General features: G+C 53.4%; 1 protein-coding gene across 3 annotated transcripts; it reads left to right on the forward strand.

Moving 5' to 3' along the window:
* Positions 1 to 85: 85 nt before the first annotated feature.
* ENOX2 (ecto-NOX disulfide-thiol exchanger 2) lies at positions 86 to 23464 on the forward strand. Of its 3 annotated transcripts, none has more exons than XM_056491157.1 (15): positions 86 to 132; positions 7983 to 8093; positions 9167 to 9298; positions 10983 to 11138; positions 11750 to 11956; positions 12668 to 12901; positions 14828 to 15040; positions 16421 to 16527; positions 18479 to 18593; positions 18813 to 18994; positions 19448 to 19555; positions 20277 to 20333; positions 21211 to 21319; positions 21527 to 21612; positions 22847 to 23464. In XM_056491157.1, the coding sequence occupies exons 3-15, from the start codon at positions 9202 to 9204 to the stop codon at positions 22976 to 22978; spliced, it is 1803 nt and encodes a 600-aa protein (XP_056347132.1). In that variant the 5' UTR covers positions 86 to 132; positions 7983 to 8093; positions 9167 to 9201; the 3' UTR covers positions 22979 to 23464. The 3 variants fall into 3 exon arrangements, with proteins under 3 accessions (XP_056347132.1, XP_056347133.1, XP_056347131.1); XM_056491158.1 differs by lacking the exon at positions 86 to 132 and adding an exon at positions 180 to 211; XM_056491156.1 differs by lacking the exon at positions 86 to 132 and adding an exon at positions 953 to 1035.
* Positions 23465 to 24454: the final 990 nt, after the last annotated feature.

Raw genomic sequence — 24454 nt, forward strand, 5'->3', positions numbered from 1 at the left:
CTGGACTCTGCTTCGTTGGGTGTGGGCGGTCCCGGTGGGATGGTCCCGATCCCGGGGGTTAGTCCCAGTCCCAAGGGTTGGTCCCGGTACTGGGGGTGTGGCCGGTCCCGGGGGTGGTTCCCGGTTCCGAGGGTTAGTTCCCGGTTCCAGAGGGGTGGTTCCCGGTCCCAGTGTGTTGGTCCCGGTACTGGGGATGTGGCCGGTCCCGAGGGTTAGTTCCCGGTCCCGGTGTGTTGGTCCCGCTCCCGGGGATGGTTCCCGGTCCCGGTGGGTTGGTCCCGGTTCCGGGGGTGGTTCCCGGTCCCAGAGGGGTGGCTCCCGGTTCCGGGGGTGGTTCCCGGTTCCGAGGGTTAGTTCCCGCTCCCAGAGGGGTGGTTCCCGGTCCCGGTGTGTTGGTCCCGGTTCCGGGGGTGGTTCCTGGTCCCGGGGGTTGGTCCCGGTCCCTGGGGTGGTTCCCGGTCGCGGTGGGTTGGTCCCGGTCCCGGGGCTGGTTCCCGGTCCCGGGGGTTGGTCCCGGTCCCGGTGGGTTGGTCCCGGTTCCGGGGGTGGGTCCCGGTCCCGGTGGGTTGGTCCCGGTTCCGGGGGTGGGTCCCGGTCCCGGGGGTTGGTCTCGGTCCCGGAGGTTGGTCCCGGTTCCGGGGGTGGTTCCTGGTCCCGGTGGGTTGGTCCCGGTCCCGGTCCCGGTCCCGGAGGTTGGTCCCGGTTCCGGGGGTGGTTCCCGGTCCCGGTGGGTTGGTCCCGGTCCCGGTGGGTTGGTCCCGGTTCCAGGGGTGGTTCCCGGTCCCGGGGGTTGGTCCCGGTCCCGGTGGGTTGGTCCCGGTTCCGGGGGTGGTTCCCGGTCCCTCCCGCGCGCTCCCGCCCTGCCGTGCGCCGTCACGTGCCCGTCACTGTGCGCGCGCAGCTCTGGCCCCGCCCCTTGCCCCGGGCGGCAGCCAATGGGCGAGCGCGGCGTGGGCGCGCGGGGCGGGGCGGGGCGTGCGGCGGAAGCGGCGGCGCGTGCGGGAGCGGCCGGGCCGGGCCGGGCCGGGCCGGGCGGTGAGTGCGGGGCGCGGGGGGAGCGGCGATCGAACGTGTCGGGCCCGAACGTCCCGGGTCCGAACATCGCGGGTCCCACTGCGGGGAGCGCGGCCGCCCCGGCCTCGCCCTGCCCCGGAGCCCCGCAGCGAGAGGCCGAGCGGCGGCCCGGGCCGCAGCGCTCCCGTCCCGGGGCCCGGCCGTGCTGAGGGGCCGCCCCGCTCTCCGTTCCTCTCCGGGCCGCTCCCCGGCCGCAGCGGGGCTCGCCGGGCAGGATCGGCCTCCTCCCAGCCGCGGAGTTTTGTGAGGGCCCGAAGAGCCCCGTGGGAAGCGGGGTGTGGGGAAGGCCGGCGGGACTCCCGGTCCGTGCGGGTGTGCGGAGGCTGTGGGAAGGCTTATTGTATATGGGAAGCGTCTGCGCCGCGGGTTGGGTTCAGTGGTCGCTAAAATCTCTTAAAAAGTAACTTTAAAATTACACCAGGAAAGATAGAGAGTGTCCAGGGGGAGCAGCTGGGGAAAAGGGGGCTCTGCAGAACCCCCTGACAGCAGGAACAGCCGTGGGTCCGGCCCTTGGCCACGTCGTGTCTGCTCAAGGTGAGAGGGAATGGCCAGGGAGGGCCCAGGTTAGGGGTTAGTGACAGTCAGGTTAGGAATTAGTGACAGTCAGGTTAGGAATTAGTAACTATCAGGTTAGGAATTAGTGACAGTCAGGTTAGGAATTAGTGACAGGTTAGGAATTAGTGACAGTCAGGTTAGGAATTAGTAACTATCAGGTTAGGAATTAGTAACTATCAGGTCAGGAATCAGTAACTATCAGGTTAGGAATTAGTAACTATCAGGTTAGGAATTAGTAACTATCCTTTCCCTACCAGAGCCTTGGAATGCATTGCTCGGGGGGGAGGCACTGTCCCTGAAAGTGTTCAGGGGGCACTTGGGGATGTGTTTTTGTGGTGCTGGATGGTCTCCAAGGTCTCTCTCGATCCTGTGAGAGGGGCACAAGGAGAAACCTGCTGCACATAAATGAATCACTCTGGTGGCCCATAAGTGAGCAGGTGGCAGAAGGGGTGAAGTGCAGCTCTCCCTGGCTGTGCTGCTCCCCAGGCTCTCAGGGGGCTGGGCTGGGTCCCACAGGGAGCTTTGGGGCTCGTGCTGGTGCCCACAGCCCTGGGCTGGAACTCATACAGGCACATGCATGCATTTATTTGGTTCCTTCAGCATTTACATCGAGCTTCTCTCGTTTATGTGCCTCTTACTCTTATTTTCCTCCTGTTTTGGTGCTGTGTGCTGTTCCCAGTGATGTCAGTTTTTGTTCTTTAGTGCCCCGTGTTTGTTACACAAACATTAATCCATGGGTACACTCCTTGTTAGTTTGCACCATCCTTGCCTCCCCTGCAGCTACATCAATTAGCCATTGCATTTTTCCATGTTTTCCTGCAGAAAGTTGCAGCAGAGCTGTGGGATGGTGGGACAGCATGGAGGTGACCTGGGGTAGGAGTTTGTCCCTCCCACTTGTGCTCCTCTCACTCCAGCCATACTCCTCCCTGTGCTGGAAGCCAAGGGGTTGGCTGCTCTGTTTCTTCAAGGCTTATTTGAGGAATTTTGAGGATCTAATTAAAAAGGCCCTGAGCTGAGCTGTTGAAAGCTGTGTGGGAGCTGAGGTCAGGTTTCTGAGTTTAAGGTCATGAGCTTGGAGCTGGTGGCAGGGATGAGGCTCAATCACCGAGTCACTCAAAGATCAGGTGTTGCTGCAGGGGTATTCTGTATACCTTCCAAAGATGGTGTGAGATTTCTCCCTTAATCCCCAACTTTTCTGCTGACATTATTGCAGTTCCAGCATGTCCATCCTGTCCAGCTGCTCCACTCTCAGCCAGCACTTCCTCACACTGCTGCTGCCTTTCCTCTTGCCCATCAGTCCAAGCTTGTGCCCTGGGATTTTCTGATGATCCTGACTGCTGGCTCTACTTTTCTTTGTGTCCTCTTTTTTTTTTCCCACCTCTTTTTTTCTTTCTTCCCCAGTAGCTTTGTGTAGTTAGTCCTGCATCTGTTTACCCATCAGCTTTGTTCTTCTAGCTTTTCAAAAATATATTTCTGGAAATAGGAGCTGCTGAGTGTTGTTCTGGGGTGGCATTTGCTGGATGCTGCCCTCCAGGAATGCTGGGGAGTCTGGAAGGACAGAAAGGGATGGGACTGAGCTGCCTGCCCTGCACCCCCTGGAAATGCCAGGCTCAGAATTCCTGGATGTGTGTGCAGAGGGAGGGTGGTTTGGCAGAGCCTTGTGAGCATCCTGAAAGCATTCCATGGAATATTTAATGGTTTGGCATGGTGGGCATGGCAGGTTCTGCTGTTGGCAGGCACTGAGGGCTGTGTTAGGTCACTGCTGGTGACACATTTGTGCACACACATGCTGCTAAGGAGTTTTCCCTTTGGTTTGGGTTACAGCATGGAGTGAAGAGCACAGCTCATACAGGACTTGTCAAATCCCCCTGTTTTTGCTGCTGGGGCTGTATTTGTGTGGAAACTCTGCAGGTTGGTGTCCCTGACTGGGGTTGCTGACTGCTGCATACTTGGGCACAAAGGACAAGGGGCTCTTTGTGTCCCTTGGTTTTATACAGCCCTGCTCGAATAATTAGCTGCCTGAAATTAATATATTTCTTTCAAATACAAGCAGAAGGAAGGAAAGCAAGCAGTGTGCCTCTTCCCATCCAGGATTACCAGGAATTAATCTTGCAGTGCAAAGGCCACTAATCTCAGGCATGCAAACAGGGTTTATGGAGCTGTGTGCCAGTGCTTAGAGCAGTGATGGATGAAATCCCTGGCAAATTCAGATGCTCTGGCTGTTAATTGCCTCCCCACCTGCTCATCTGCCTCCTTCCCCTGCATCCTGGAACCTGCCTGTGGTGTCAGTGACAGGAGATGGATGGGGACACGTGGGGCTGCAGGGTGCCAGCCTGGGCTCCCAGCCTGGGCTGTCCTGCCTGCCCTGGGGCAGTTCTGCTGCCACTGGCTGCCAGCTTTGCTCTTGTGCTGGGAGCTGGGCGAGGCAGCTCAGCCTGGCACTGGGATTTTCAGACCCAAAGGCAAGCTGGGAGCAGTGGGAGAGCTGGCTGAGCTCCTGTCTTGTGATGAGCACCTTGCCATGTTCCTCCTGCAGTTCACAGGTAACACGGGGGGGTCTGGGGCTCCCTGCAGGATTATCTGCAGCTGACAGGAGTCACTGGCAGAGTTGTGCCTGGCCAGCTCCTGGCTCAGGCTGATGCTTGGGAAGCTCTATCAGTGATAATTAAACCAGGAGTGTGGCAGAGGAATGTGAACTACTACCAGCAGTAGTTTTTGAACCTGGGAATTGGTTTCCAAAAGGAAATGGTTGGGATCAAAATGTAACTTCAAAGCTTTGGTGTCCCCCTGCTCTCCCTTCCCTGCTGGTGTCTTCTCTTGTGTTCTAATCAATTGCTGCAGATGTACTTTGGTGTCTAATCAAGTTCATTTCTTGAGGGCTTAAAAGCAGCACTGTGTGATCAATGGCACAGGGTATCCCAGAATCCAGTTTATTCCCAAAAACACAGGCAGCCTGCTCAGACTGAGCCCTGCTTATTGCCTGTGTTTGCCAATGTTGGCAAAAGGTAAATCCATATTTATAGTAGAGCCTGTGTCAGCCCATTTCTGGAGTTCCCCTGATGCTCAGTAAGAGAAGTCTAATATGTGTTCAGAGGAGCCCAGGGGACCCCAAAATCTCACCTGAAGGTTTCACAGGGACCAGGGGCACCCCTGGTAGCTGAGAGGATTCCAGGACACCCCAAATCACAGCCATACAAGCACCAGCCTGCACAGGCTTTGAGTGGGTCACAGAAAGGCTTTTAGATGTGTGACAGAGTACCTGCTAATAATTGTCATTTAGTTTTGGGCACAGGTTTATGTTCCTGCTGTTTGTTAACTGGTTGGGTGGCAGGAAAGCTGTTGCAGTGCCTGGGCAGAGTGAGGCTTGTGCCACCTGAGCCCAGCAGGGAGCCCAAACCCTGAGGGGGCAGCCCTGTGGTCCCAGGAGTGTTGCACAATCCCATGTTTTGGTTGTGGTTTCCAGAGTTTCCAGCTCTTGCTAATGGGAGTGATTTTAAAACAGGTTTTTCAGTTCACCCCAGGGACTTTTTTGGGGTTTATTTTCCCCTGGTCATTAAGGCAAATGGCCCAGCTGTGTTAGCAGGATTGGGAAAGCAAGTCCTGTGTCTGGCAGGATGGATCCTTGCCTTGATTGATGTCTGGAACATTGAGATCTTTGCTCTGTCCCCAGCCCCTTGCTGAAGCTGTGCCCAGCAGGGAGCTGGAGTGATCCCAGCCTGGTGTGTGGGGTGTGCAGTGTCACTGCTGCTCAGGCCAGTGGGGAGCTGCACTCTGCCCATCAGGCATCTGTTTCCAGAGGGGAAATCCACCCACAGGGACCTGCTGTGCTGTGGGAGAGGCTTTGCTCAGAGTCACCTTCTGCTCATCTTTCAGCATCCCCCCTTCTTTCCCTGATCTGTTTTTCTGCTGAGGAATCTTCTAGCCCGAGTTTTTATTTTTAAATGTTTAGTCACTGCATTATGGCAGTGCCTCATGTCTCATTCCTAAAGGTGGGCTGCTCTGAAAATCCCTGGAGATGGGAGCAGGGGGATGGAGGGCACACTGGTACCTGGCTCTGGAAGTGCTGACACCAGCTCTGACACTTGCTGGAAACCCAGATTTTCTCCTCCCCCCTCACCTTCTGTGTGGCATTTCCCAGCAAATGCAGAAATCTGATTTTGGCCTTTCCAGGCTGGCTCAGTACAGGAATTCTCAGCAAACCCCTGTGGTTTGCTGCTGTGCTGGTTCCTTCCCTCCTGAGCAGAGCAGCTTGGAGTGGCCAAGGACACCTGGTTCTGCTTGGCACAAAGGACAGAGGATGCTCCTGTTTGTGCCTGCTGGCTGAGCCTGTCAGCTTTTATCCTGCTCAGGGCCCAGGAGAGAGGATTTTCTGCAGCTTCAGCTTCCTGCTGAGCCCATTCTCTGTACCCAGTGGGGTGTGGCTGCAGCTCTGGCTGCTCTCTGAGGTGACAGGGGAGGCAGGCAGGTCTGAAAGTTAGCTGGTGTCCATGTGTAGGGTGGCAAATCTGACACAATGAGGGGTTTCTTACTCCAGAGTGTGTTGGGAATCCTTTCTCTGGCTTGTTTTAATTTTTGGAGCAAACTGCTGCTAGAGAGCAGCAAGCAACCTTTCTTACAGCTTCCATGGCCCACTTTCCATCCTGCCCTCTGCTCTTTCTCCGTCCTGCTGAAGTGGGAGCAAAGCTTTCCCAGGGGGTTTCCTGCTCTGTGTTTGCTGTCAGGCTCTGGTGGGTGGTAGCTGGTGCTGTTTTGGGGAGCCCTGAGGACAAGGCTCCTGCTCCAGGTCCCACAGGTGCTTCACCCAGAGCTTTCCAGCTGCTGGCTGCTGTTTCTGGCTGCTGTCAGGCTGTCAGCTGGCCCTGGGGACACACTGGGACATTGGAGCATCCCAGCTCGAGCTGGGGCTGGAAATGCTTGGAGTGAGTGTCTGGAGCAGTGTCCCCTGGCACTCAGGTGCTGCTCAGTGCCAGCTGTGTGCCCAGCATTGTCTCCAGCCACAGCAGGGTGTCTGTCCATCCTGCTGACAGCAGTGTCCAGCTGTCCTGCTGCTTCTCTCCATCCTTCCCCACTCCCAAGTGTAGAAAACCCTTGTTCAAGTTCAATTTTGCCTTTTCTGTCACATGAATGACACCAAAGTCAGCTTAGAGCTGCTCCTTTTCCATTCTCCTGCTGTCTCCTCTCTATTTTTAACCTGCTGCATTCAGATTTGTTTTCCTGAGCCCTCATGACCCCCATGATATTTTGACTTTGGGATATTTACACCACAGCATTGTGGGCCTCCTGCATGGCCGGCCGTGACTATTGTTGTTGCCAGCTGAATGGTCCCTGGTTTTTTGGCTGCTTCTTGGGTTCTCACCTTTCAGTGGCTCTGACAGGAGCCCTCCAGGCTCCCTGTGCCCACTGGGCTATTTACAGCCAGACCCAGCAGCCTTGTTTGTTAAGTTCCTGGAAGTGGGATCCTGTGGAACAGAAATCACAGCACTGCAGAGGGTCTGGAGGAAGTTTGGTACAAATGCCTCAGCCCATCAGTGCCCTGGGATGGGATAATTGTCATTATTGCTCTTGTAGTTCTGCTGATTCCCCTGAGAGCACAGAGCAGTTCAGAAATGTGGTTATTTTTATCACTTTATATGGGTCCACAAAAAAAGATTTGTTTGGGGTTTTTTTTCTATTTTTTTCCCTGTATTGGCTGTTCAGGGTGAATTTGCTGAGCCCAGATAAATCAAGCTTGATTTTTCAATGCTCCTTCAGTCTTACATCCCTGCAAGTGCTGACTGTGACAGGAGGAGACAGCCTGGACTGAAGGAGGCTCATGGAGCTGCTCTCCACAGCTCCCTGACAGGAGGGTGCAGTGGGGGGTCTGGAGCTCCCTTTTTGGGATGTGCATCCCAGAGCCCCACCCATGGCTGCTGCCAGGAGCAGCTGTGTGTCAGACTCCTTGAACAAAAACTCCAGCAGCATCTTCTCATTCTGAAGGTGTTCTCAGATGTGCCTTGTTTTTTGGTAGTAAATCACCCCAGGTGAATTCTCAGCTGGTGAAAATTTTAACAGTGTATTCCTGGGCTGAAGAAATGGGGAAAAATGCTTTGAGTTTCCAGGCTGGAGATGCTGCTCCAGCCAGGGAAGATGCAGCCCTGGCTTACACTGGAGGCTGTTTGATTTGTGTGGGTGGTGGAATTGGTGCTGGTGAGTAAGATTTGATTGTGTAACATTCAGATCAGGCAGAGCTGGGGCCAGGAGTCAGGATTCCTTCAGGGCCTGGAGTGCTGCTGCTTCCAGAACTGGGCATTCCTCTCACTGCAGTGATCCAGCAGCATCACAAACCAGATTAAGTCAAGGCTTTTCTCTTTCAGGTTTAAACCACCTGTCCTTTGACCCTGCCAGCACTGAGTCCCTGGGGCTGGACAGCCCAGCTGAGGATGGCAGTGACCCGGGGAAGAGGAAGAGGAGCAGCATTTCCCCAGGTGAGCTGGTACCTGGAGGGTGGGCAGGGCTGGCACAGGTGCCCAGAGCAGCTGTGGCTGCCCCTGGATCCCTGGAAGTGTCCCAGGCCAGGTTGGACATTGGGATTGGGGCACCCTGGGACAGTGGGAGGTGTCCCTGCCATGGCAGGATAGTATTTATGTCCTTTCTGTCATTCTCTATACTTGTCCCAGCAGATTTATTTTCCTAATTGAACAGAATCTCAAGATTAAAATCATGACCATCATTAAAAGCAGGATAAGGCAGCTCAGGCTGAGTGACTGGAGACATTCACATTTAACATAATGTCATAAAAACAAGGTGTTCAATGAACTGTGTGATGTTGTAATGTCAGATCAAGGAAAACTTCCTAGATGCCAGCTTCAGGGTTTCTCACAGAGGATTGGGAAAAAAGAGAGCACAGAATAATAACCTTTGCAGGTTAGATGTGCCTGAGAGCTGCAATCCCAGCAGTGACTGGGAAATGTGGCACCTGCTTGTGCAGCAGTCTGTGGGAATGAGCCAGGAACCTCCCTGGGCAGGTTCCAGCTGCAGGGGGAAGGATGAGGCTGCACCTGAGGCAGGAGGAAGGGGATGTGCAAAGCCCCCAGCTGCAGAAAGAGAGGGGGAAATGCTGCTGGCTGGAGAGAAGGGCCAGCTGTTCCCCTGAAGAGTTAGAAATCCTGGTTTTGATGAGCTGGCAGAGCACTTCCCATGGCCCTGGGAGGATCCTGCTGGGACAGCTCCTTCAGTTCAGTGCAGTCTGACACTTGGTGCCTGCTGGATGTGTCCTAAATCTCTTGTGAGGAGTCAGCATCCCCTTTCCTTTAATCAGTGCTCCCTCAAGGCCCCTTAGGGCTGTTGATTGCAGTGGGTGAACCATGACTGAGGAGCTTTGAGGTGTTTGCCAGCTCCCAGCTGCTTCAGAGCCACAGCACTGCTTGGCTTTCTTCTTGCTGGCTCTTCCCTGAGGGTGAGTTTAGCTCTGGTGTGGGGTGCTGACACTGCAGAGCCTGTCTGTGCAGAGCTGAGATCTGCTCTAAGCCCTTAATCACTTTTCTGTTGCTCTCCACAGATGGTGGCAGAAATCTGAGCCTGGAGTCCATTCCGATGGGATTGCCAATGTCCGACCCCAGCGCCTGGGCCACGGCCATGAACAACCTGGGCATGGCTCCCATGGGCATGACAGGACAGCCCCTCCTGCCTGGTGAGCTGCCCCTGGCCTGGGCACACCAGCACGGGCACCTGGGCTGTGCCTGAGCTGCCTTCCTGCTGCAAGGGATTTCTTTAGAGACCTGAGCTGAGAGGGCAGGGGAATAGTGTTTGTTAATGCAAGAAGTTACTGTGGGCAGTTATAATAGTTACTGAAGGTAATAGTTACTGTGGGCAATTCTAATAGTTACTGAAGGTAATAGTTACTCTGGGCAATTCTAATAGTTACTGAAGGTAATAGTTACTGTGGGCAATTCTAATAGTTACTGAAGGTAATAGTTACTGTGGGCAATTCTAATAGTTACTGCAGTGACTGAAGGTAATAGTTATTGTGGGGTACCCCCAGGGATCCTGCAGTGGAGCAGGAGGAAGAGGAGGGTGCCACACAGAGGTCAGGAAAATAAAGATATCCAGGAACATGTCACTCTAAACTGAACTGGAGTGGCTGGGAAGGAAGGATGGGAGGAAGATGAAGAGGAAAGCAGCATATGGATATGGCAGGAATTAATGGAGGATTGTGCTCCAGAAATGAGCAGTGTGAAGTACATGTGCATGGCTGAGTCATCTTGTACTGGATGAAGGAGCTCCTGCAGGAGCAGAGCTGAGCTGTGCCTGATTTCCCAGCAGTGCAGGATGCTGGGCATCAAAGTCCTGAGTGGAACTGACTGCAAAGTGCTTTGCTGCTTTGCTCTCCCTGCCATGAGACCTGCCTGCTCACCTTGGGAGGGAATGTCTGTGCTGGCAGACAGCACAACCTTCTCCTCTCCAGTTTGAGCAGCCCAGCTCTCTCAGCAGTAACACAGAGTGTTCTCTGCTCTCACAAGGCCTTGTTTCACATTTGGCTTTGCTGTGGTGTTGGTGTTTCTGTGCCATTCTCCTGCTGACATTCTTCCATGAAGGAAAAATCAACACAAGCCTATCTCTTGGACAAGGATACAATTCCCATGTACTCCTACAATTGTGTTTCACAGTTGGAACTGGAATGTTTCTTGTCCCTTTCTCCAAAACCACCAATTGGTGGCAGAGGATTGGCCTCAGATCCCGGTTTGTGCTGTGGCTGTTTCAAAATACTGAGGAAATGGCAGGTTCCGAGCTGCTGGAGTTGCTGCACTTGTCTGCTTGGTGAGATGATGCCCTAAATCCTGGAACCATTTAGGTTGGAAAAGACCTCCAGGATCACTGAGTCCAACCTGTGTTTGATCCCCACCTTGTCAGCCCAGAGCTGTGATTGCCACATCCAGACATTCCTTGGACACCTCCAGGCATGGGGACTCCACTCCTTCCATTGCCTGACAACTTTTCCATGCACAAATCCTTCCTGATGCCCTTAGGCCTGTGTCACAGCTCTCTGTGCTGCTGAACTGCTTAATAAACCAAACTGGGTCAGCTTTTCCACTGTTCTTTTATGTCACAGGTTTCTTTTTGTGGAGAAACTCTCTGGGAATGGTTGGACATTAGATGGGAACCAGTGTCTATAGAGGAGAGAAGGAAGCAATTTATTTTAAGACTGTGGCAATGAAGTAGTTGTAAAACATTATTTGAAGGGCACAGATCTGAAGTTTGATGTTGGCAATGTCTCTGGTTTTCACAGGCACGTGTGGGAGCGTTCCCTGTTTGTGTCACACAGTCACTGTATGACTCTGCCCCCAAGTGACTCCCTTACTCTCTGCCCCATTTAGATTTTGACCCTGCTCTTGGGATGATGACTGGAATCCCTCCCATCAACCCCATGATGCCAGGGCTGGGGATTGTCCCCCCTCCCATCCCTCCGGACATGCCGGCCGTGAAGGAGATCATCCACTGCAAGAGCTGCACTCTGTTCCCTCCCAACCCACGTGAGTGGCTGCTTGTGCCTGTGTCTGTGTCCATGTCAACCCCAGGTGTGTGGGGAAAGGGCCATTCCTGGCACTCACTGCTGCCCAGGGGGTGGCAGAGCAGCAGGAAAAGCGTGTTCTTGTCACTGAGTGTTTGCCATGTCCACAAGTGGCCATTTCAGCTGCTGGGTTGATAAGGACTGGGGGAGAGGCCATTCCAGTCACTGACTATTTGAAATCTTTATGGTTTGATTCTCATGTGTAGTGAGGTGTAGCTCAAGCACACAAATCTAGAGTGTGTGCAGTTGCAGCACAGAGAATCCCCTGGGTATATTTTTTATGTGTTGTTTATATTAGGGCAATTTTTTAAGCTGTGATTTTGTAGCACCTTCCACGATACAAGTTGGGAGCTCCTGGTGCTGCTTCTGTTCTTTGGCAGCAGCTCAGTGAACCTCCTGCACTCAGGAGGGTGTTTGGAGGGCTCCAGACTCCCAAATGAATTTGCTGGTGAATATTTTTATGCAGCACCTCAGCAGTGCTGTGGATCCAGCCCATAAATGTGAGTGTGTGTTTGGAGAATCCAGGGTGGTGTGGTCAACCCAAAACCTGACCTGCTGTGCTTCTCTCCTCAGATCTCCCCCCTCCAGCCACGAGAGAGAGGCCCCCAGGGTGCAAGACAGTGTTTGTGGGGGGGCTGCCAGAGAATGGCACGGAGCAGATCATCATGGAGGTGTTTGAGCAGTGCGGGGAGGTCATCGCCATCCGCAAGAGCAAGAAGAACTTCTGCCACATCCGCTTCGCCGAGGAGTTCATGGTGGACAAGGCCCTCTACCTGTCTGGTGGGTGTGCTTGGCTCAGAGGGCAGCTTTCAGTCTTGCATTTGTAGGCAGAGCAGTGGGGTGGGGGCAGGTTTCTCTGGTGCTGTGTCAGTTTGCCTTCTGCTGCCATTGCATTTCTGCTTAACTGAGTGAAACCAGCTCCTGAGAGGAAAGGCAGCGATGCTTGGTCACCTGAGAACGTTTACAAAACATTGGGCTGAGCTGCAGAGTCTGTTTCCATCTTACATGGACAAGTGTCCAGCTGATTCTGTAGATAATGCCTAAAATAATGGACATTTACTCCTGGTTTGCTGACTGATGGTGTGGACTTACTTGGCTGGTGGGCTTGGCTTAGTGGGGTTTTGTTTGGCTGGTGGGCTTGGCTTAGTGGGTTTTATTTGGCTGGTGAGCTTGACTTAGTGGGTTTTATTTGGCTGGTGAGCTTGACTTAGTGGGGTTTTGTTTGGCTAGTTGGCTTACCTTAAGTGGGGCTTTATTTAGTGGCTTAGTTTGCCTCAGTGGGGTTTGATTTGGCTGGTTGGTGTGGCTTGGTGGGGTTTCATTTACCTGCTGCCCTTGCCTAGTGGGGTTTCATTTACCTGCTGCCCTTGCCTAGTGGGGTTTCATTTACCTGGTGCCCTTCCTTAGCAGATTTTTCCCTGTTCCCATCAGAGCCGAGCCCTCCATGCTCCCTTCACATGAACCCCAGGTAACCCTCCCCGTGTCCCGCAGGGTACCGCATCCGCCTGGGCTCCAGCACGGACAAGAAGGACACGGGCCGGCTGCACGTGGACTTTGCGCAGGCCAGGGACGACCTGTACGAGTGGGAGTGCAAGCAGCGCATGCTGGCGCGCGAGGAGCGCCACCGGCGCCGCCTGGCCGAGGAGCGCTTCCGGCCGCCCTCGCCGCCCCCCGTCGTGCACTACTCCGACCACGAGGGCAGCCTGGTGGCCGAGAAGCTCAAAGGTGACAGGGGGGATGCCTGGTGGCCGAGAAGCTCAAAGGTGACTGGGGGGGTGCCTGGTGGCTGAGGAGCTCAGAGGTGACAGGGGTGATGCCTGGTGGCTGAGGAGCTCAGAGGTGACAGGGGTGATGTCTGGTGGCACAGAAGCTCAGAGGTGACAGGGGTGATGCCTGGTGGCACAGAAGCTCAGAGGTGACAGGGGGTGATGTCTGGTGGCCGAGAAGCTCAAAGGTGACAGGGGGGATGCCTGGTGGCTGAGGAGCTCAGAGGTGACAGGGGTGATGCCTGGTGGCTGAGGAGCTCAGAGGTGACAGGGGTGATGTCTGGTGGCACAGAAGCTCAGAGGTGACAGGGGTGATGCCTGGTGGCACAGAAGCTCAGAGGTGACAGGGGTGATGTCTGGTGGCTCAGAAGCTCAGAGGTGACAGGGGTGATGCCTGGTGGCACAGAAGCTCAGAGGTGACAGGGGTGATGCCTGGTGGCCGAGAAGCTCCAAGGTAACTGGGGGGATGCCTGGTGGCTGAGGAGCTCAGAGGTGACAGGGGTGATGCCTGGTGGCCGAGAAGCTCAGAGGTGACAGGGGTTGGTGTCACCATCCGTTCAACCCCAGCAGGGGTCATGATGGGATGGTTCGTTCGAGCCCAGGGTGCGAAAGACAAAAAGCAGAGAGTCAGATTTTGTTCAGCAGCAAGCAGCAATGCAGTTTATGGCATGAAAACAATTCAGTGATAGAAGTGAGAGAGAGAGGTAAAGGAAATGAATTAAATAGGGGAGAGAAAGAGAAAGGATGGGATGTAGCTACCAACAGACAGGATGTGTCCTCGTGGTCGTCTGACAATGGACACATCTTCAATCCATTGGGAGAAAGGGATCTTAGAGTCTCTTTAGGAAAGTCACTTTTTATAGTCCTTTTCCAAAGCCAGTGGCCTCTGGCCAAAAGGTGGGGAGACAGCCCTGGGCAAGCACCAGGCACAGACAGTCCTGGGTAAGCATCCACCTGGGCCAGGCCAGAGCTCAGGTCAGGGTGAGTGGTGGGTCCTGGGTCTCAGTCTCTGATGATGGTCGTGGGGCAGATCAGAGAAACTTCAGACTGACTCTTACAGGTGGGCAGGCAGAGCTCTGGGTTCACAGGATTCACAGAAGTGCAGGTTGGAAGAGAGCTTCAGGATCATTGAGTCCAAGCCATGTCCTAACACCTCACTAGACCATGGCACTGAGTGACACATCCAGTCTTTATTTAAACACATCCAGGGATGGTGACTCCACCATTTCAGTACTTTACCATTCTTTCCATTAAAAACTTTTCCCTGATATCCAACCTGATTTTCTCTTGATTCAACTTGCACCACTGTCCTCTCATTCTGTCAGTGCTGCCTGGAGAAACCAACCCCAGCTGAGCACAACCTCCTTTCAGGGAGTTGTAGAGTGATAAGGTCACCCCTGAGCTCCTTTTCCCCAGGCTGAACAACCCCAGCTCCCTCAGCCATGAGTGTTCTTCAGGGGTGTCCTGGTTTAGGGTAAATTTAGGGAGAAAATCTCTGAATGGGGTACAAGTTTCTTCCAGATTATTTTGGTTAAGGTTGAAAGGACTAATGTAAAACTTTCTTGGAAGCCTGAGATTCATGTGTGACCTGATGATTTTGGAGCTGGAGGTAATTTCCTTTCACAGAAGGGTCCATCTGAGTAGATGTGAAGTTTTTCAGTGAGTTTCTAGTGCTTGTTCCTTCTCTTGCTGCACCTCAGCAGGTGATTTGTTCCATCATCTTGGTGCTGGACTTGCCTCCTTTTACACAGCCACGTGTTCAGATCCTTCCCTGCCTCCAGGAGTTGTGATGAGTCCCCTGAAGGACACTGACCTTTGGAGGAGCAGGGAAAGGACCTGAACACTGCCCAGAGCTGTGGTGTAAAGTTGTCCTTTCCTGCTGCAGATGACACCAAGTTCTCAGAAGCCATCCAGACCTTGCTGACCTGGATAGAACGTGGGGAGGTGAACAGGAGAACTGCCAACAACTTCTACTCCATGATCCAGTCGGCCAACAGCCACATCCGCAGGCTGGTCAACGAGAAGGCAGCTCACGAGAAGGAGATGGAAGAGGCCAAGGAGAAGTTCAAGCTGGCTCTCTCAGGGATCCTGGTGCAGTGTGAGTAGTGTCTCCACGCTGGATGTTGGTTGGCTGGTGTAGGGAAGGCTCTTAATGTCCAGAGTCTGGAGGGGTCCCACTGAAAGGGCTCTGGGAAAAGGAGTGGTGATTGCTTCTGTGAAACGTGGCACTAACCTGGCAAAAACCCCTTGTGGTCCTTTTTACTGGAGTAAGAGTCCACATCTTGAGGGAGGAGAGGATGAATTCTGGATTTGTTTCCTCTTAATTGCCATGTTATTAGTTCTGCCATCTTTTGAACCCCTCCTGTGCACAGCCAAGGTAAGTTGCTGGGAATCTGCTGCCTCAGCGAAGTGTGCAGGATTTGGTCGCCAAAGGTAGGAGCAGCAGAGTGCTGCCAACAGCCTGCTGCAGACCCTGGGCCTTTCAAACCCCAGCACTTTATACAGCCAGGAAACCAAGGAAGAGGCATGGACTGTATTAATTCCAGGATGTGATTTGTAACAGTTCCTCAGTCCCTTCATTGCCTCTTACACATCCTTGCCGTAGTAAATCTGAAAATTTTTACTTCTTTACAAGTACCTTCTCCACAATTGTGCTAATTCTCTTTGAGCCCCTTGCCTAACTTTTGAACATTCTGAACTTTTGGTTTTGTATCTAGTAATTTTAGCTGTTACTTGATTTTTCAAATTGTTCTTTCTTTTTGAATTCTGTTGATGGTAAAAACAACGGGCACACGGTCCAGAGGGACATACAGTGAGCACTGCAGAGTAAGTAGCAATAGAGGCTAGTGTGGAACTAAAGCCAGGACTGATAGCTCAGCCACTCTTAGGATAGTCTGAGGAGCAGGGAGATGTGTTTATTTTGTGAGTATTATGGGTACTGCATCACAAGCATAGAAAAAAAATCAAGTGGATGTGCTTTGTGCTGTGGGTGAGCTCTCAGCCAAGGAGAAGCACTTTGTGTGTTCCAAATCCTCTGAATTTTCTAGAGGAGCAGAAGGAATAAATCCCAGGAGCAAGAAAAGCTGCTGGCTGGTGCCTTTGCTTTGAGCCTGGTGCTGTTGCTGTAGCTCACACAGCCCAAATGTTGTAGCTCATCACCCCATGTCAGAGGTGAGTCCTGCCCCTCTGAACTCCCACTCCAGCCAGCCTCACACAGCCTATTTGGATATTTTTCAGCACCTGTGCTGCCTTTTTCCCAGCTGGTCGTTGCTCTGTTGAGGCAGTGGCCTGGTGACACCCACGGGGCTCTTTGCAGACCCTGAGCCCCTTCCCTGAGCGTAGCCTCAGCACAGTGCAGTGTTAGGAGAAAAGGGGAGCCAAACCACCTGCCTGATTGCACTTTTTTACTCCTTTACTCCTCTTGTCTGCCCTCTCTGGATGCTATCTGGGCCTGTTTGCTGCTGATTTGCCACTCCAGTCGAGCAGATAGTGGCCGTGTACCATTCTGCCTCCAAACAAAAGGCTTGGGACCATTTCACGAAAGCTCAGCGTAAGAACATCAGCGTGTGGTGCAAACAAGCAGAGGTTGGTAATCTTTTCTTGTGTCAGACCCTCCAGCTCTTGCTTGTCAGGATGTTGATGTTGAGTTTGCACGTGGATAACGGCGCCTTCCTTCACAGTGGGAGGTGGGGATCACTCAGGAGGCTCTTGTGCTACAGGTAATCCATTTTCTCTTGGTATTTGTGTCACCAGCAGCAATGCAGCCACACCTGTCTGCTGATGGAAGCTGTGCACAATAATAGTCATGATAATTATAATAAATGTTGATTTTTCTGCTGATTTTAATATTAAAGCAAAAAGGATTTCTAGGGAGGTGTTAAACCAACAACAAACTCCAAGTGTCATCAGAATCTTTCGTCACATTTTAATGTGATATTTCCACCTGGAGGTGGAACAGCCTGGAAAGCTTGAGGGAGGATGTTGTCACATTTGTGTATTTATCCATGAAGTGACATGGTAAAATGTGTGGTGATCAGGAAGGAGCTGGTGGAAGAAGGCTTGTCACTCCCACTGCAGGAGGAAGAGCAGTTCTTAGTCCAGTAAGATGTGATAAATTCAGCTGAGGGAGTCAGGCAGGATGTCAGAAATGAGGAAGCAAGGTAAAGAAAGGTGCCCATTGGAGAGTGATGGGTGGGGGATGTCTGTGCTGGGCTGTGATGAGATCCCTGCTGCCAGCTGCCACTCTGGGGCTGGCACTGAGCCTTGCTGAGTCTCAGGAGTTTGATCCCACTGCTCCACCCTGTCCTGGTCCTTTTGGCTCTCATTCCTTACCCCAGTGTAAATCTTCCTGTGGTTCTGGGTTTGTCTGGGGTATTGAGTTCCTCACTGCAAACTTGGGCAGCAAGTCTATCCCAGCAAAGGCAGGAGTTAAGGTTATTTAACCTCCAGAGAGAATCTTGGCAAAGCTGATCTGTGATCAGCACAGGCCAGGGATCCCTATGGATTGGGGTTATCCCATGGACTGGGGTGTCCAGACCTGTGATCCCCATGGATTGGGGTGTTATCCCATGGACTGGGGTGTCCTGGCCTGTGACCTCCATGGATTGGGGTGTTATCCCATGGATTGGGGTGTCCAGGTCTGTGATCCCCATGGATTGGGGTGTTATCCCATGGATTGGGGTGTCCAGGCCTGTGATCCCCATGGATTGGGGTGTTATCCCCATGGGTTGGGGTGTCCAGGTCTGTGATCCCCATGGATTGGGGTGTTATCCCATGGATTGGGGTGTCCTGGCCTGTGACCTCCATGGATTGTGTAGTCAGGTTGAGATTCCCTCTGAGCCCAGTGCTCCTGTTGTTCCCTGCCCTTCCCAAGGCTGCCTGTGGCTGGGGTGGGAGCTCTCTCTCCAGTTGGAGCTGGCTTTTGTTCCAAGGTAAGTTCTCCAGTGGGAAGAGGCTGTGAGGCCACTGGTGAGGCCTCTTCCAGGAGCACTTCAGCTGCTGCTCTCCCCCAGCTTAGGGTCTGCTCTTAAAGGAAGGTGGGAGCCACAGGATGCAGCTTCTTGGTGCAGATTTTGGCAGACACTTCTGTATTTATAGAAATGCTGCTGCATGGTACATCTCTAGGTGTAATTTAAAATGCCTCTTACCTCATTGTAGATACCAGATGCTGGCTAAAGGGTCTCTCAGCCTTTTGGGGTCACCTTGAGGAGGTCCCTGTACATGCAGGGGTGCAGCTGTAGCTTGGTTTGCTCTGTCCCAGCTCAGCTTGGGACTTTTGGCTCCAGAGGATTAGGGCTGACTCCAGTTCTCCATGGTTTGCACAGCAAGGCTGAGCTGCCTCATCCCGAGAGCAGAAGGGAGATGGAAGAGTCAGTAATCCCAGAGTGACTTGAGCTGGGTATTGCCCTTGATCTAATAACCTGTGCCAGTTTTGAAGTCATGTCCTGGAGCTGTGTTTTAGACCTGCATTTCAGGAACTCTCATCCAGCCAAGCTGTTGCTCAGCACTGAAACCCCCTGTGCTTTGTGAACCCCAGGAGATCCGAAACATCCACAACGACGAGCTGATGGGCATCCGGAGGGAGGAGGAGATGGAAATGTCTGATGAGGAAATAGCAGATCCATCAGAGATGAAGGAAACAGAAGAGTCAGGTAGAATCCCTCTGGACACTCTCTTCAGTGGTTTCTTTGTGGCACTGGGAGGCCATTCCCTGTGTCCTGTCCCTCCGTCCTTTGTCCGGTCCCTCCCCAGCTCTCCCTGGAGCTGCTGCACCATTCCTTGGGGATGTAACCCGAGCTGCTGAGCCCTGGGAGGGTGGGGAGGCAGCCAGGGGTGAGCTGGCTGTGTGTGAGTGGCTGTGCTGTCCCCAGCGCTGGTGGCCCAGCTGGAGGCTCTGAAGGAGGAGAACGACAGCCTGCGCTGGCAGCTGGACGCTTACCGCAACGAGGTGGAGCTGCTCAAGCAGGAGCAGGGCAAGGCCTCCAGGGACGAGGACACCACCAAGGAGCAGCAGATGAAGCTCCTCCAGCAGGCCCTGCAGGGCATGCAGAAGGTGGGCCTGGGATTTTCCAGTGCAGGAACACGTGGGAGAATACTGGGGGTTGTAGCAGGATCCGGACCGGCAGGGGGAGCAGCTTTGATGTGTCCAGTGTTGCTAAAAGCAAATATTGGTAGCAGGGATTATGTGTGAGCTGATGAAGCAATCCATAGTCAATGGATTCCTGGTGTGCTCTTACTGTGACTTCCAAAGTGCCAAGTCTGTCCAGAGCCAGCTGAGGAAGGAAGTGGGAAATCCCATCCCTTGGGGATGGAATTGCTGCCCCATGTTTGCACAACTGGGCTTTTTTCTGTGCCAATAGGCAAAGGTGTTTCTAAGGCACACTGTGCTTCTCTTTTCTAATTCATCTTGTAACAGTTCTGCATGTGGTCTGTCTGGTCTTCATGGAAAAGACCTTCTAAATGTTATGGTGGAAGGCAGCTTAAGAGTTTATCTTTTCTCTTCCAGCATCTTTTGAAAGTCCAAGAGGAGTACAAAAAGAGAGAAGCTGAGTTGGAAAAAGTGAAAGAAGACAAACTGAAAATAGAAACATTACTAGAAAACCTGAAGGAGCAGGTATGTGCCATGCAGGTCTTCCTTGTGCAATCCTTGGGTTTTGTGCTGAAGAACTCCTGGTGAGAATGCCCAGCCCTGCTTTGGAGCAGTTGTCCCTGGAAAATGAGGAAAAATTCCCTGTTAAATTGCAGGAGGTCAGTCAGGAATGGAGCTGCAGTTGCTTCATGTGCCTGTGAGACAATCTCAGCAGCTGTAAAATAAAATAGGACTGTCACTGAACAGTGGCATCACAGCTGGAATGGGTCTTTCTGCAGCCTGAGCTTTTAAAAGATAAAAAAAAAAGGTCTCAGTTATCAGACTATCAGTGGTATTCATAACTGTGGTTTAGGAGAATGTTTTGATCTGCCCTCCATGAAACACTTTGGAACTGGCAGTTTTTGTGAATGTTTAATAATTTTGTTTTTGAAATCCATAGTGCTGCTTCTCAGGTTGATCCACTCTGATTTGATTTGGATCAGGCCATGACTCCACACAGACACAATTTCACAAGGAGGATGAGGCAGCACTTCCCCTTGATAAACCCAGATACTGGCTTTGTCTCATTTTCCATCTTCAGTCCCACTTTTTTGTGCCATGAGCTGGGGAAGATAATGCAACTAATAGTCTAGTTTCTGCTAACTAAAAATGGTTTTGTGTATTCCAGTACTCATCAGAGCAGGAGCTTCAAAACAAAAATAACAGATTGTCACCAGTAATCTCTCCTTTCTTTGCCCATATATAGCAGAGCATGGCAGATGAAGAGGACAAGGAGGGAGATGTGGCTGACTGCCAAGGGAATGTAAGTCCAAGAGCTGCTGCTCTGGGGTAGTGGAAGGTGTCCCCAGAACAGGGGGGGCTTTGAGGTCCCTCCAGCCCAGCCCATGATCCTGGGATCTGCAGAAGGCAGGCTCTGGGCTGCACTCCCTGCATCACCTTCCACAGGGCAGAGCTCCTCTTTCTCCTCTGGAGTTCAATGTGGGAGCTCAGCCCTGTGAGCTGAGAACTGCTCTGCTGTAAGAATTTGAGCAAACCCAGGGGACCATTCAGTTCTATCTTGGTCACTGGCCTCCCTCCAGCCCATCCCACTGCTCACTGGAAGCTGTTCCCAATTATAGCTGCCCACAGCTCCCAGGCCACTGGAATTCCACATAAAACCAGGGAATAACAGCAAGTTCTGCTTTTAGTGCAGCCACCATCCTTGCATTGTTTGGTTTATATCAGGTGTAATAAATGATGCCAAATTCTGTTTTAATTCAGTGCCACAAACTCAGGCTGGGGACAGTCAGATCCTGAGCCCTGTGCAGCCCCATGGCATTGGTTGATCCCATTTGTGTCAGTTTGGGCATTTGGAAAACAAACCTCCAAGTCATGGCCACAGTCTGGTTTGTATTTTGCTGTTCAAAGCAAGGCACAAAGATGTCAGCCAGGGAGCAGGGCTGGTGCAGGGTGGCTCTGCTCAGCTTTGTGACCTTTTCATCTCACTTGGTGGGTCACACCCAGCACCAGGGACACAGCTGTGCTTTGCTGGGAGCATTTTGGGAAACAAGCAGCAGATACAGAGATGGGTGCAGGGACTGAGAAATGCAGGGAAGCCCCTGCAGGCTGTGTGGAGCCTGCCCAGGGCAGGGCCTGCTGTGCCAGCTTGTCTGAACGTGCCCTGTGGGTTTGTTTTGCAGGAGAGCAGCACATCCAGGGTTTGTGCCTGCAGCCAGGAGAAGGAATGCCCAGTGGAGAAGAGCTTGAGCAACAGCCCTGTGAAATCTGAGCGGGAAGTTCTCCTGGTTGGTGAGTCCTGGCTCAGTGCTGGTGCCAGAGACCTGGGCTGGGGGACCTGGCACTGCTCCTGCCCACCTCTGCTCATGCCAGGAGCCCTGGAGCTTTGCTGGGCTCGGGCTGTGACCTGCTGCCCCCTTGGCTGCCTGCAGGGACACAGGGCTGCTGCCCCAGCTGGCTCTTGTCTCATCAGTGGCCTTGGTGCTGTTCTTTCCCCAGGGATCATTTCCACCTTTCTGCACGTGCATCCCTTTGGAGCCAGCATTGAGTACATCTGCTCCTACCTGCAGCGCCTGGACAGCAAGGTGGGTGTGGGACAGGCTGGGGGCCAGCTGGGGCTGGGCTCTGCTCCCTGCAGCATTCTGCTGGGAGGGGATGAGGGATGGGGTGAGTTCTTGAGTGATTTGTGTTGGGAGGGGCCTCAAAGCCCAGCCAGTTCCATGCCCTGTGTAGGGCAGGGACATTTCCACTGTCCAGGCTGCCCAGAGCAGCCCAGCTTTGGGGTCTGCACACTCAGCACATCCTCAGGTGCTGCCACTGGCTTTTTGCTCCTTGTGGCAGTCAGTGGGAGTGCTGCTGTGCAAAGCTGCTGCATGGAGGAAGCAATTCCATCCCATTCTCCTCCATCCTGGTCTCCAGCTGTCTTCCTTAAAGAGCCCCAGGCACTCTGGGAGGCCCCACAGGCATGGGAATCCTGTCTTGGGATGGGAACTTCTCCAGCTGCTTGTGTTTATAACTGAGTGTTTAATTTGCCCTTTCCTCAGAAAACATGGCTCCTTGGCCTGGCTCACTCCAGCCTTATAAAGACAGAGTTAAGAATTTTATCTCCCCATTCCAGCTTGGAATTTGTCTGTGGGGCCACCAGCTGCCTTTATTTTGGTTATAAAACTGCCATCACAGCATCCAGCTGCCTTCTGGAAGTTCCTCTTTGCTGTCCCCAGTGCAGAGAAGGGCTCCTGGAAGCTCCTGCTTGGGACCCCCTGTGCAGAGCCCAGCCCTTAACCTGAGCTGGGCTTTAACCTGGCCCCGTGTTCACTCACACCTGGGCTATTCCCTCTGTGCTCCTTCTGAGCTCTCTGCCTCCTCCTTCACTCCTGCAGGACCTCAGGTTAGAAATTTGGGATGTTATTTTGAACCCTGAGTAGATCTTTGGGCCTGAGTTGAGGCAGGAGGAGGGGTAGTGCTTGGGTGCAGCCTGACTTGTTGAACAGGAGAGGAAGGGGAGTCTGTTCCCTGTCATTCTCACCAGGAAAGCCAGCAGAGAGCACAAAAACAGATCCTGAGCTGGTTTGGAGCTGGGAAAGAGCCTGAAAAGAGCCTGTGAAAGGCTGCCTGCAGCCCTGAGCGTGGCTGGGCAGGACTTGGGCTCAGCTCAGGCTCCTCCTCAGTGCAGCATCCCAGTGGCTCTGGGCTTGTTGGACACAGCTCCTGCTGTGCCAGGAGCTCAGGGACAGCCTGAGCTCCAGCCCTGCCCCTCTGGGGTTTGAATTACCAGCAGAGGGTTTCCCTGGCTGTGTCTCAGAGCTCTCTGTGCCCCAGATCTGCACGGCTGAGGTGGAGGTCCTGATGACACGGCTGCAGAACACTTTCCGCCAGGAGCTCAGCGGGGTGGGCGCCAGCCTGGAGAAGAGGTGGAAGTTCTGTGGCTTCGATGGGCTGAAAATGACCTGAGCTGTCACTTCCATCTGCAAACAATGGGGTGTGAGTGCTGAGAACAGCCCGGGCTGCTCCTCCCTCTGCTCTGATGATTCCCCCACACCACGGCCTCGGGGACAAAGTGTAAAGTGAAACCGAGTCCGGAGCAGCCCTGGGGGAACCTCCAGCTTCTGCAGCTCTCTGGTCACTTATTTGTTAATGGGCAAGTGCTGCTCAATGTATTTGGGGGAAAAAAGCTCCTGCCTGTCCCTTTGAAGCACAGCCTGACCCCTCTGTGTTCTGCCAATGTTGTATGTGCTTGTGTGCCCAAATTCCTCCTCCTCACCCTTCCTTCTGCTGGGAGAGCCACAGACTGGCCTGAGGCAACAACAAAGGGGCATCTTCTGGTTTCCAGGTCACCAAAAGGGAAAAAAAGGCATTTTTTAGATATTTCTATGAGTAAAACCCAAGGTATGTTCAAACATAAGATTTAGATGGCTCAGAGGCCTCTGAGCTAAGGAATTGTTTTTTTTTTGTTTTTTTTTTTGTGCTGTTTGCTCTGTTTGCAGTTAGGCTGAGATTCTGGCAGTGCCACTCGTGCTCTGGGTCAGTCTGTACAGAATCTCTTGCATGGGAAGGGTGTTTAATTTTCTGGGATGTGAGTGGAGCAGAGCTACATCAGCCTGGCCTTTGGTGATTTTTCCCACCCAGTTCCTCCCCTTACTTTGCTTTGGAGCCCAGGCTGAAGCAGCACAGGCTGCCCTGCCCCTGCACCTCCCCAGCAGCATTGCTGATGTTGCCAGTGCATGCCAGGCTGCTGTGCAGAGGGGCAGGGGGGCACAGCCCAGCCCCTGCCCACAGCACCCCCCATTCCAGAGCTCACAGTTCCCCTCCTGCACATCCCAGCTGTCCCAGTTCCAGCCCCTCCTGTTTGCTGCAGGTGCCCCTCACTTGGGCTGCTGATCCCCTCCTCTCTGGGGGAGAGGCCCCAGTTCTGTGCTCCTGTCCCCAGTGTGTGACATCCCCAGCCCTGGTGCCTCCTGCCAGGTGCTCTCCTCCCTGTGCCATGGCCAGGCTGGTGCCCAGGTGAGTGCAGGGGCATTTGGTGTGTGCTGTGTCCCTGGCACAGGCACCTGGTGCTGTGTGAACCAATTCCTCATCCAAAAACCCCAAAATGCCCCTGGTGGCAGCAGGCTTGGAGCCAGGTCCTGGCCCCTGCAGTGGGAGGACAGAGGAGGCACTCCCTGTGCTCCTCTCCCCCTCACCCCAGTGCCCCGAGTGTCTCCAGATCCCTTGGGTTTCTCCCTGCACCTTCATCCTCCTGCCCCATGAACCATCCTCCTCCTCCTCCTCGTCACTGCATTGGCACCAGTTCATCTGGGGCACTGGGGTGGTCACAGAGGAGACACCTCTGGGAATGTGCCACCTGTGCCACCTGTGCCACCTGTGCCACCTGTGCCACCTGTGCCCTGGGGTCAGCCAGGGGGAGAGGGCGGGTGGTGTGTGGAGCCA

Source organism: Oenanthe melanoleuca, chromosome 4A (assembly GCF_029582105.1).
Source record: "Oenanthe melanoleuca isolate GR-GAL-2019-014 chromosome 4A, OMel1.0, whole genome shotgun sequence".
Lineage (NCBI taxonomy): Eukaryota > Metazoa > Chordata > Aves > Passeriformes > Muscicapidae > Oenanthe > Oenanthe melanoleuca.